This window comes from Callithrix jacchus, chromosome 3 (genome assembly GCF_049354715.1).
Source record: "Callithrix jacchus isolate 240 chromosome 3, calJac240_pri, whole genome shotgun sequence".
NCBI classification, from domain to species: domain Eukaryota; kingdom Metazoa; phylum Chordata; class Mammalia; order Primates; family Cebidae; genus Callithrix; species Callithrix jacchus.
The window spans coordinates 38,164,102-38,177,124 of NC_133504.1; the positions used below are offsets into that span (position 1 = coordinate 38,164,102).

The following is a 13,023-nucleotide window of genomic DNA, read 5'->3' on the forward strand; positions in this document are numbered from 1 at the left end:
TTTGCAAACAGGACACTAGAGGGCCCCCAGGGGTTAAGAATAAGGGGAAAGTTATTTGAATGAAAACGGATTCTCTACGGCATTTCTTTTTTCAGAATTTAAAACTAAAGTTTATTTTGTTAACTATTGTTTTCAAAAGCCTTATACCTCTTAAAACCATGCAGCGATGTGTTTACAAGTTTTGCTTTGCAATCAGCAGTTTTCAAGGGAGCTTTTAAAGCTGAAGTGAAGTGTTTGAAATGTGGAACACTCTTGACCATGAAATATGTTCTACTTACATGCCTCAGCCTTTAAAAGTTCTTTGCATTAGAGTCAGGGATTACATTCTTCTTGGAGCCAAGCATGGGGCCAGCTGTGTAAGTAAGGTTGCTTATGAGTTTCTTCTTTTTCTTTTTAATAGTGAAAAAACAGAACTAGAGATGCTTTTATTTTCTTTCAGCTGACTTCGGTGGAAAGAAAAGAAATAAAAAGCAGTCAGATTTGTGTTGTGTGGGGTGTGTTGTGTGGGGTGTGTGTGTAATGTGTGTGTGTGTGTGTTACACCCCGATAGAATAAATGTAACTGCTTCCAAGATATATGGCCATTTATGGCTTCGTATTATGCTAATAATGTAAGCTAATGGAACGTATTAATAAAGAAAAAATTGTACCATTAGATTAAGAGAATATGTTTCTAAATTTTATTGTTAATACTAGGTGCTTGTACTTAGTTAATTCAGGACTTTAAAAATAAATATAGTATAGTTATAGGGTTTTAAAAATCATCTATTACTTGTCTTAAGTTATTTCTGAATTTCAAAGGAAAAGCCTAGGTTTGTCACATTTTAAAGCTTTTGCTTCAGAATCAGCTTAAAGACTCTAGGTACAAGTTATAAAATACTCTTGGATTTTTGTAGCTTGTTTTCACTACTTTAAAGTGACTATCAAATCTATACATCTATCTTGTTTCTATGTTTTTAAATTTTAATTTTGAAAACATTTAGTGGTGATATTTATGAAAGGAAATGATTACTTTTTTTCTGTACTTTTGTAGAGGAACTGAAATGCTTGAGATTGTGACTCAGTTAACTCTGTATCCATTCATTCCCAGAAGCAAGCTACATTTCTCCTTGGGGAGGCTGATAGTTTAAAAGGTTTGTTGTGTCAGAAACATTCTCAGCTTCATCATCAATCCTTTCCTTCCACTTCTACCCACTGGAGACCACTTAGATCCCGAAGCGGACGCGACAGCTGAAGTCAGGAAACCATGCATCACAATAGCAGGAGCCAACTGCAGACTTTAAACTCCGTTCAACATGTTGATGCAGCAGAGAAATGACCCGTCCAGACAAGCCAGGGCAGCTCATAAACTGGTTCATCTGCTCCCTGTGCCTCCCGCGGGTGCGTAAACTCTGGAGCAGCCGGCGTCCAAGGACCCGGAGAAACCTTCTGCTGGGCACTGCCTGCGCCATCTACCTGGGCTTCCTGGTGAGCCAGGTGGGGAGGGCCTCTCTCCAGCACGGACAGGCGGCCGAGAAGGGGCCACATCGCAGTCGCCACACCACCGAGGCACCCTTCCCTGAGATACCTCTGGATGGTACCCTGGCCCCTCCTGAGTTCCAGGGTAATGGGACCACCCTGCAGCCCAATGTGGTGTACATTACCCTACGCTCCAAGCGCAGCAAGCCTGCCAATATTCGCGGCACCGTGAAGCCCAAGCGCAGGAAAAAGCACGCAGTGGCATCGGCTGCCCCAGGGCTGGAGGCTTTGGTCGGACCATCCCTTCAGGCGCAGGAAGCTGATGCTGGAGCACCTGGGTATGCTCAGGGAGGAAACCTGGCCAAGATTGGAGAGCGACCCTGGAGGTTGGTGCGGGGTCCAGGAGTGCGAGCGGGGGGTCCAGACTTCCTGCAGCCCAAGGCCAGGGAGAGCAACATTAGGATCTACAGCGAGAGCGCCCCCTCCTGGCTGAGCAAAGATGACATCCAAAGAATGCGACTCTTGGCGGACAGCGCAGTGGCAGGGCTCCGGCCGGTGTCCTCTAAGAGCGGTGCCCGCTTGCTGGTGCTGGAGGGGGGTGCACCTGGTGCTGTGCCCCGCTGCGGCCCTAGCCCCTGTGGGCTTCTCAAGCAGCCCTTGGACATGAGTGAGGTGTTTGCCTTCCACCTAGACAGGATCCTGGGACTCAACAGAACCCTGCCGTCTGTGAGCAGGAAAGCAGAGTTCATCCAAGGTAACAGATTCACGTGCTTCGTTATTTGCAGCTGTTGGGGATTCGGGTTCATTTTCTCTTTTCCCTCAATCTCTTTTTCTAAATGATTTTTCTCCACCCACGGTTCACATTTGGACAGCAGCAGCAGCAGCCTTTCTTTCCATGCGCTTGGCATTCTGTATTTTCCCAGCCTGGGAGGATATGAGAGTTCCAGGGAAATGCTGTATTGGACATGCAAGAGTAAGCCCATACTGTATACTCTTTGCTCTCCATTTCCCTCTGCTGCACTTCCCAGTGGCTTATTAAATCCAATTAAAGCCAATGGCAGTTTACATGATGAGGAGAGGAAGCTAGGCTGGAGGCAAAGAACTTGCTGTCAGGCATACTATTAAATAGGTTACTATGGGAGGAAGTAGGAGTTTTTAAAAGTAAGGGGGAAGCAGGTTATTTTTCTGGAGCAGATGGGATCTTCTTAAGAGGCACAGAGCCAGACCATGTTAGGTTCAACCCCTTGCTTTTTGTTTTTCCAATGGATTTAACCCCTTTATTTAAAAAATAAAAAGAATGAGGCAAAAATAGGTGATTTGTTCAGTATGTATACTAACTAGCTGTGTGGTTTTATCAAGTCCATCGTGATGGTCCATTGAGCCTTTCTTTCAAGAGTCTTTCTTCTTGGGTGACAGACATTTTGGCAGGTTCTAACACATGTAGCCAGTTACTGCAATTGCCAGCAAAAAGGTTGGTCTGTGGTCATGCCCACGCCCTATAAAGGATATTCTCTGAATATTAAAGCTATTCCAGGGTTTGAATACAAAGTACAGTGAATCAGTGGCTTGTGTTTGAATGCAGAATGATGCCAGAACTTACTACTTTGAATCTAGACTGGCCCAAGTGGCTAAAACGTACCCCTAAGAGATTATAAGCTCAAAGGATACTTACTTTCTCCATGTTACCATGAAATTTAGCATTTCAGTGAGGTTCCCAAGGAGCCTAGAATTGAATGGATTAAAACCTCTGGGAGTGGCTGAGACCCAAACTGCATTTCTAATGGCTTTAGCATTGTAATTTCATTTTAGAATGGATACTTCTTGAAGTACCAGTGATTTACTTAGAAAAATCGGACATTCCTTACAGATAGTGATTCTTGTCTAGGTGCTCCAGATTCATAGGTATGCTTTGATGTTTCAAGTTTACAAAGCAGTCCACCACAATTATGCCAATGTAAGAAACCCTCTCAAACATTTAGTCTAATGTTGATAAAAATGAATTTTTATTCGGTGCCCACAAATTGCTAAGGATTATACAAATTGATCCATGTGTGTTGGCTCCTAGAGTTCTCATAACAATGCTATGAGGTAGGGACTATTATTATTTCCATTTAGTAGATGAGAAAATTGAGGCTTATTGAGGCAAAGTAATTGTCCTCAACTCTACACCTAGTAAGTGGCAAAGCTGGGTTTTAACCGTAGGCCCAGCAAACTTCAGAACATAACTTCTTAGCCACTGGACTTATATGAATATGTAACTTATTATCCAAACTGGAACTCTGTGGGTGAAAGGAGATGCTGGTGGGCATCGGGACAACGAGCACACAGCAGCTGTTCTGGGCAGAGTAGGGCACAGGATCCCCTTGTTATGCTGTATTGCCATTTATTTTCATGTCATAAAGGCCCAGAGAAGAGAAGATGAACTCCTGGGTACATCCTGAGGCAGGGCTCTCTGATAGTCTTTTGAGCTTCCTTTAGATGCTCTTTGATGGAAGTTTGGAGAATACAGTAGCAGCTAAGAGCCCGGGCCCTCAAGTTGGACTAACTAGGTTTGACCTTACCAACCATATGCCTTGGAAATATTACCATTTTTCTTTATGCCTCAGTTTCCTCAGCTGTAAAATGACAATAATGCCTACCACATGAGACTGTTGTTAGTTAATACATGGAAAACACTTAGAACCAGTGTTTGGCACAAGATAAACCTTCAATAAATATTGGTTATTATTATTATTATACCAAGTACACGAGGTACCAAGTTCATTGAATTCCTCACATAACCTCCAAGTCTCATATATTATTTCCTTATGTGCTAGGACTATGACTAAAACTGCTCAATTAAACTTTTGTAATCACAATTTCTCTTAGATATTTAATTCTTTGCTCTGAATTTCCAGCATCTTTGAGAATAAAAATTCAATTTGAAGGAGGGGTTTATAATCTCAATAGAGCCTGGACAGTTCTCTCTCCGTTCATATGGGAGTGGTAATGGAAAGAAACGAATGATAGGATATACTAATATGACTCAATTTAATGAATTAAATCCCCAAGATTACATCCCAAACAACATAGTCTCTTTGATACCTTCGTCTACTTAGTCATTTAGAGTCACAAAGTCAGGACAGTGTCTTCAGGAACTCATGAAATCATTTCCATGTAGTTACACATACTCTACACAATATAATTCTACTCAAGCAGACTGTTATAGTGATGCAAAGTACATAAATAGAACACTTCCGGTCATGGTATAGACAATGTTAGGTTCTCAGTATCTCTACCCACCCTCCCATTTCTAGTCTTTTCCTCTCTATGTCACTCTTCCCTGATTTCCACAGAAGTGTGTAGCTTTCTTCTTGGCCCCTTTTATTCTGTTGGTCAAAGCTTGGCTTTATTTGAGCCTCTTGGCCCACCGAGGGAGGCAACAGATTTATCTAGCTACCCAGCATCTTTTTTCAGCTTGCTCTGTATCATTACATTATATAATACATATTTGCATTATAATCATTTCTTTAATCATCTGTTCCTCCTTACTACTCTCTGGGTCTGTGAACGCAAAGACACTTCCTGTTTTCTTTAGAATTGCGTTTCTGGATCCTAGTAAAGAGTCTGGCCCATAGTAGATACCCAATAGATATTTTGAAGGAATGCAGGAATGCATCTGTTGCTAGTTCCTTGGATTCTAAACATAAATCTATACTGGAAACCACCAGCTTCTAATATTTAGGACACATAATAACATTTTTAGTCTTTAGTCCAGGCTGGGCTTTCTCCTGGAGGATCTCTTAAAGAATTCGTTGCGGAGGTAATGAAAAATGTTTTTGGCAGCCTCCTTACAATGCAAATAAAAGGTTTCGAGGGCTTATTCTTGTGAGGACCATCAATATAGTATGTCGGCCTCACACTCTAGGGTAATTTGTTAATGAGTTTTCTGCAGGAGGAATAATAGATTTAATTTAGGTATATATTTCTCTGATGATCTGGCTTGGTCTAGGAGTAGATCTTTTAATATTTGAGAGAGTGAGGAGCCAGCAAAGACTGTAAGTAATCTGCCCTAAATGTTGTTTCTGTTCTGACCTTTGATTAATTTTTTTTTTTTTTTTTGAGACAGAGTTTCGCTCTTGTTACCCAGGCTGGAGTGCAATGATGCGATCTCGGCTCACCATAACCTCCGCCTCCTGGGTTCAAGCAATTCTCCCGCCTCAGCCTCCTGAGTAGTTGGGATTACAGGCATGCACTACCGTGCCCAGCTAATTTTTTGTATTTTTAGTAGAGACAGGGTTTCACCGTGTTGACCAGGATGGTCTCGATCTCTTGACCTCGTGATCCACCCGCCTCAGCCTCCCAAAGTGCTGGGATTACAGGTTTGAGCCTCCGCGCCCGGCCTGATTAATGTTTACAAAAAGAAATTTGTAACTGGCACTAAGAAAGTGGTTAGTCTGTATTGCAAGTTGAATTTAGATATCTGAGTTGTCTTTGCTATTTTTTTAAAGAATTTTATGCAGAAGACTTTTTTTAACCTCAATTTAAAGATGAAAGAAAGGCAAGAAGATTGCTCAAGGTCATGTAATGAGTTAGTTATCCAGCAGAAATTTTTGTCTTCTAACTTCCAAGTCGTTTCTCTTTTCATAAATCTGCTTCCCTCAACAAATCCTTTAAGGGGCCCTAAGGTGCATCTTCTTTATCACCACATCCTCCTAGGAAATTTAGTTATTTAGTGTAATGAAATAGATGACTTACACACTAATGCACAGATAGAGCTATTTTTTTCTCACAAGGAGACAAAGCAACATTAACCATAGCTAAGAGTTATTGAATTTTCCTGGATCTATATCTATATCTATATCTAATCTATCTATATCATCTATATCTATATCTATATCTATCTATATGTATATATATCAGGCTCTGTTCTAAGTACTGTGCTTGCATTATTTCATTAAATCCTCATACAAATTCATATAGACCCTGGGGACTCTGTGAAAAACATTTAACAGTAGGGAAATTGATGCCCAAAGTAATTATAAAATGGATATATGACATGCAAAGGGAGACGTAAAAAGGAATCAAATGCTGTGATTCGAGTGATCTGCTTGCCCCAGCCTTTCCGATAAAGCTCTCTGTTGATTCAGTCAAAAGACAAAGAGTTCCAATTATAAAGCTTATCTTTAGGATTTTTCTAAATTGGTAAAACTGGTGTGGGTGATCCAATCAGCTAGCTCAGTTTAGTCTGGGACAAGATCTTGATTGTGTGATCGATGGGTTCTAGATGATTCTTCTTGAATACAAAAAGATGTATGAAATTAGTGGACTTACTGGTATTGTACTTTTTAACAGACTATTTTCTGACAGGTTGTGCTCCAAGATTTGCTAGAAAGTAAGAAGAGTGCACTTGAGGAAGGGCAAGGAAGTAATTAAGCAGGCAGAGCCAGCAGTGTGCTACAGTATAAGATCCAGCAGTTCTTACTGGAGCAGATTTTCATCCTACATGTATTTGTGTAGGAAGTCTTAAAATGAATGAAAATACAGCATCAAAGGGCCTTAAAATATTTGTGTGTAATAATGAAATATTTTTCAATTGTGTTAAAGCATCTAGTGCTATGCATCAGATGGCACTTATACTGTATTTGATGTGTGCTGTCTATTATACCACCTAACAATTTTACACTGCAAATAATACTCTTATTTTAAATAGAGGATTCCTGAGACTCAGTGAGCTTATAAAATTTGCCCGAAGTCACCTACTAGTGAGCAATGAAATTGAAATTGTGCCCAATTCTGTCTCTGATGCTGAAGTTTCCTCATGTTGCTTCTGTTAACCTGCACTACCTCTCAAATATAACTTAATACAATTATAGGATAATGTCAAAATGTGCAAATTTTAGCATGATGGTTTCTGATTTTGCCACTATGCCAACATTTCTATTTAATTTCTTTTTTCAATTCAATAATCTAACATTGATAATATTTTTACTCAAGTGCAGTATTAATGTATCATTGTGAACACTGCTACAAGATTTTTTAATGCAAGCCAGGGTCCCAGTGCTTACCAGATTTTCTTGTTTACCATAAACAATCGCATGTGTATCAATGTGACTGAACACATTTGTTTTCTGCCAAGTTGTCCTTGCAAGAGTCTCAAATTATTATAAAAGTCATCAGATACTCTATGGTGCTGATACATTTTGATAATTAAAAAACTGAAAATATCCTTAAGTATTTATCTAGGATTAGACAAAGCAGACTACGTCCATATAAAAATCAAGAGAATAAAAAAAGAGAAAAGCCAGCACCTTTCTGTGATCTTTGATTTAGCAGCTTTGCCAGAGCTTCTCCTGTAGTCTGCACAGTAATGTGAATGAATCTCAAGGGACACCATTTTGGTAGCATTTAAGCATTGTACTATTTTTCATGCCCAGCATGGAAAATGCATTATGTATGCTTCATTTTTAGGATGCTGCTTTATTGCCACAGAGCTGTCAGACTGAATTAAGGTAGCCTAGTTCCAGGAATTCTGTATGTCAAGGCTGCTTAGATGACAAACTGCAGGCACCCAACAAACTTCCATTTAAATTCACTGTAGATCCCAAGTTGCTCACTGTTTTCCAACTTGTATTGCCTGTTCGTATTATAAAGTAGGAGAAATATATTGTGTATTTTGCACCCTCTTTTCAAGTCTATGCAAACAGCATTGTGAGTTCTGGGTGAATGTGTAGTTGCCAAGGCAGAGGGATGGCAGCTTTGAATTTCATACTGTTTCAGGCTCTCAGGTAAGGACAGAGTCATTTTGCAGGGAATGTGGAGAATAACACAGATGTCCCCACAACTTGGAAACATACTGGATTCCACATCCTAGAAATCTTTGACATATAGGCAAACTTTCTGAAAATATTTATTTAAGAGTATATAATCAGGTTTTATTGTTTTAAAAGTTGTCTTGAAAGTATATTGTGTTCTTCCTCAGAAAAGCCTTAAGTCTATTTCCTTATGAATCAAATTGAGCTGGTCAGCTTAATACATTCATTCATCAGCGAACAAAAGTTTACTGAGCCTCAGTTCTAAGCAGCGCTGTACTCCAGTGTCCTCTTGTTTGCTCACTACATAACTTCATAGGCAAACGGGGAACCAGGCAACCTTCTCTGCTGTGCTTCTGTAATTTGTCCCTTGGTCCCACACATGGCTGGGATAAAAGGGGCCATGAATGGTTGCCACAGTACTCTCAGTGTAAGAGATGCATGTGCCTTAACTCCATGCAATCTATTGTCTTCTATAGGATCACATTTATCTTTTCTTCCTTTAACACGTATTTATTGAGCACCTGCTATGTGCTAGCCAATAGTCTAGTCATTGGGGCTGCATCAGTGAATAAAACAGTCAGGAATCCCTGCTGTCTTGGAGCTGACAGTAGAGGGCCATGTGTAAGTTCAGTGTTCTGAAGGAAATCTTACTGCCACTGATGTGAGGATTGACAGAGCACCTCCCCAAACAAGGCCGTGGTTTCTTCAGTGGGAGTGAATCTGCTGCTGTCTCTGAGTTAATGTAAGGACCACACAGGTGCAGGGGATCTAAACAGTTCTTCCTGCTTAAGTTTAAGAAGAATTATTACAGGTTCAGTCCAATTTGTTTGTAGTCAATTCAATTCAATGGCATTTTTACGTGTGAGGCACTGTCCTAGGTACTAGGGAAAAGGGGTACAGTTTGTAATTCAAATAGCTTTGTGTTTGGAGGTGTGGACAGGCAATGTAGACTCCTTGCAAGTGAATCCTGATTCTGCCACTTGCTAGCTACATGACATGGGATAAGTTACTTAATCTTTTTGTACTTTACATTTTATGAGTATAATAGGGATGATGATAATAAAAACAATGATAACCTTAGAGTTGTCATGAGAATTAAGTGAGTCAATATGTATGAAATATAACATTGCTTGACACTCTTTTTTTACCCGAGATGGAGTCTTGCTCTGTCACCCAGGTTGGAGTGCAGTGGTGCAATCTTGGCTCACTGCAACCTCCACCTCTGGTTTCAAGCAATTCTCTAGCCTCAGCCTCCCGAGTAGCTGGGATTACAAGTGCCTGTCACCATGCCCGGCTCCTTTTTTTATTTTTAGTAGAGACGGGGTTTCACTATGTTAGCCAGTCTGGTCTGAAACTCCTGACCTCATGATCCGCCCATCTTGGCTTCCTAAAGTGCTGGGATTATAGGTATGAGCCACCATGCCAAGCTAACACTTTTTCATACCATCTCTAAGTGGATGTAGGTCTTTGTGTTTTTTTTCTTTAGATTTTCTTAGTTGCTTTATCTAGATGGATGTTTACTTGAGTAGAATAAATGGATATCGAAAATTTTCATTTAAAGAAAAACCTTGGAGCTTATAGTGGATAATAACAAGATCTCTTATTTGTGGAGTGCTAGGCAGTTTACCTTCATTATCTTATTAAATGCCACAACAGTCCCATACATAGGAGGTTCTTGTACCAATTTTCTGAGGGGAAACTGAGGCTGAAAGAATAACAAATGTCCCCTGAAAGCCCATGGGTAGCATGCAGTAGGGCTGGGATATAGACATGGGTCAGGAGAACTTCTAGCCTCATTCCTCAGAGCTGTGCCTTACTGCCTCCCGCTGTCCCTTCACATCACGTGTGAGCCTCCAATGACTGCAGCCTTGGGCTTTCCCAGCTAATCATACATCCAGATTCTAACCGACTTTTCCCGTTGCCTTATCGTCTGATTCCTGAATGTAACCATGATGCCTCACTGTTCCCCTTCTCATGATAGTGATCTGGGGTCAGAAAAAGAGAGGCAGTAGTGTTCCACCACCCCCATTTTCATCGTCCCAGTGTATTAGAGATGCATGGAAGCAGATAGTTGAGCACAAGCTGGACAGAATGAGGGCATTAAAACCTCTGCATCCCTGGCTCTATTTCTCAAGTTTTTCTCTAATCCTTCCCAATTCACGTAGAGTGAAGACAGTGAAATTATAGCTTACCAGGATGTCACCCCAGATAAATTTTGTATTCTGGGTCCATGGACCATTCCTTAGGCTCTAACAGCTATACGTGAACATTGGGGGATTCTGAAAAATGCATTCCGAGGTTTCCAGTGCTTCCTTTCCTCTAAACATTGAATCAAAAGTTGGAGATCTAGGACCAGGCGCAGTGGCCCATGTCTGTAATCCTACCACTTTGGGAGGCTGAGGTGGGCAGATCACCTGAAGTCAGGTGTTTGAGACAAGCCTGACCAATATGGAGAAACCCCTTCTCTACTAAAAATACAAAATTAGCTGGGTGTGGTGGCACATGCCTGTAATCCCAACTACTCAGGAGGCTGAGACAGGAGAATTGCTTCAACCCAGGAGGTGCAGGTTTCAGCAAGAGTGAAACTTCTTCTCAAAAAAAAAAAAAAAAAAAGTTGGAGATCCAGAGGACGAAGAAGTAGTCTCTGTTCCTCAGAGCTCTCAGATTAGAAGGCAGGAGACAGTTAAGCAAACCTACCTTACAAAAAGCGTATGATAACGTCAATTGAGGTATTTTTAGGAAGCCCTGTAGGCACAGAGAGGGAGAATTTAGCCTAGAATGTGTATGTAGGGGGTTGAGTAGGGAAATTATAAATACTTTTGGAAGAGGTAATGCCAGACTGGTTCTTAAAAGTCACTGTGGGTTGTGTGAGAGATGGGATGGGTGCAGAAAATATAGAGAGAATAGACTATGAAAACGTGTGAAAGCAGAGTGTGTTCAGGAAATTGCAAATAGTTCTGAAAAACAACAGATTAGTGTTTGGGGGCACGATGTGAGTTAAGCTGTGGTAAGTGCAGAGTAAGTGTGTTTTATATCATGTGTGGAGCATGGACTTTATCTTTAAGAAAGTAGGCAGTCACTGAAGGGTTTGAAGAAGGTGAGTAACGTCATGGGCTTCTCACTGTAAGAATTAAGAAGGTCATTCAGGTCGGGAATTCATGGCTCCTTTAACTGGACTAACAAATGCTAGATTGCTGAGGACTGAGTCACCCTGATGTGACCAAGACTTCATCTGCAAAATGTGATCGTAGAGGCTGGCACGTGACCACATCATCACCACCCTCTGGAGTCAATTTTGATTCCTGTTTTTTAAAATGGAACATTGAGACAGGAAGAGTGTCGGAGTTTCCATTCATACACCAGAAGTCCAGGGCAGCCCTAGAAAGCAGAAGTTCCTGCCCATTAGTCAGAACAAAGAAGAATGCTTTGTTTTCACAGGAGAACTGGCAATTTAGATTGTTTAGGTAGTTGGTGATGAATGAAGTCACAAGACATCTGCCTCTCCTGCTTCCTTGACTTCACACTTAGATAACTCCTGAGGAAGTATGGAGATTATTTCAACTCTGCTCGGCCTAGAGAAAACAAGCTATGAAATAAAAGACAGTTAGATAAATAAATATATGAAATGTATTCTGAATCACTCAGAGACCTATTTCTTATTTTATTTAACTTAATTTTAAGTAATAATTTATGGGCACAATGTGATGTTTTGATATATGTTTACAATGTGGAATTATTAAATTAGGCTAATTTAAAAATCCATCACCTTACATTTTTTAAAATTTAAATTGAAATTAATTTATTTTTTTAGGCTCCTTCATAGGATCATCATTTATTTTTTGTGGTAAAACATTGTAAATATATTTTTTAGTGATTTTGATATCTACAATGTATTTTATTTATTACAGTCACCATTCTGTGCAATAGATCACTAAAACTTATCCCTCCTGTTAAGTGAAACTTTCTACCTCTCGATCAACACTGTTTCCCATCTAACCCCCTTTCCCAGACTCTGCTAGCCACCATTCTACTCTCTACTTTTGAGTTCAACTTTTTTAGATTCCACATATAAATGAGGTCATGCAGTAAGTGTTTGTCTTTCTGTGCCTGGATCATTTTGTTTAAAATAGTGTCATCCAGGTTCATCCGTGTTGTCACAAATGACAGGATTTCTCCGTTTTTAAAGTTATGAATAATAGTATTCACAATTTTTTTAGGTTAATTTTTTTTTAAAGTTGAATAAGAGTATGTCATTGTGTATATGTCACATAACACACTTTCCGTAACCATTTTCTGATGATGAACACCTAGGTTGCTTCCATATATTGGCTATTATTAATAGTGCTGCGTGTAATCCCAGCACTTTCGGAGGCTGAGGCAGGGGGATCATAAGGTCAAGAGATGGAGACCATCGTGTCCAGCATGATGAATCCCCATCTGTACTAAACATACAAAAATTAACTGGGTGTGGTGTTGCATGCCTGTAGTCCAAGCTATTTGGGAGGCTGAGGCAGGAGAATCACTTGAACCCTGGAGGTGGAGGTTGCAGTGAGCCAAGATCACACCACTGCACTCCAGCCTGGGCAGCAGAGTGAGACTCTGTCTCAAAAAAAAAAAAAAAAAAAAAAATAGTGCTGCAGTGAACATAGAAGGCAGAAAGCTCTTCAGCATAGAGATTCAACTTCTTTGGATAGATATCCAGAAATAGGATTACTGGATAGTATGGTAATTCTATTTTTAGTTTCCTGAGAAATTTTCATACTGTTTTCCAT

At 40.3% G+C, this 13,023-nt stretch overlaps 1 protein-coding gene across 4 annotated transcripts in view; it reads left to right on the top strand.

Moving 5' to 3' along the window:
* Positions 1–321: 321 nt before the first annotated feature.
* Positions 322–13,023, top strand: part of GASK1B (golgi associated kinase 1B) — a 50,762-nt gene continuing 38,060 nt past the window's right edge. Inside the window, exons 1-2 of one of the 4 annotated variants that reach the window (XM_035292799.3) lie at positions 322–360; positions 1,090–2,211. In XM_035292799.3, coding sequence (XP_035148690.3) covers positions 1,314–2,211 — 898 coding nt within the window. In that variant the 5' untranslated portion in view covers positions 322–360; positions 1,090–1,313. Of the gene's footprint in view, positions 361–1,032; positions 2,212–13,023 lie in introns of all 4 variants that reach the window. The other 3 variants (XM_035292798.3, XM_002745288.6, XM_008992544.5) reach the window with 3 other exon arrangements.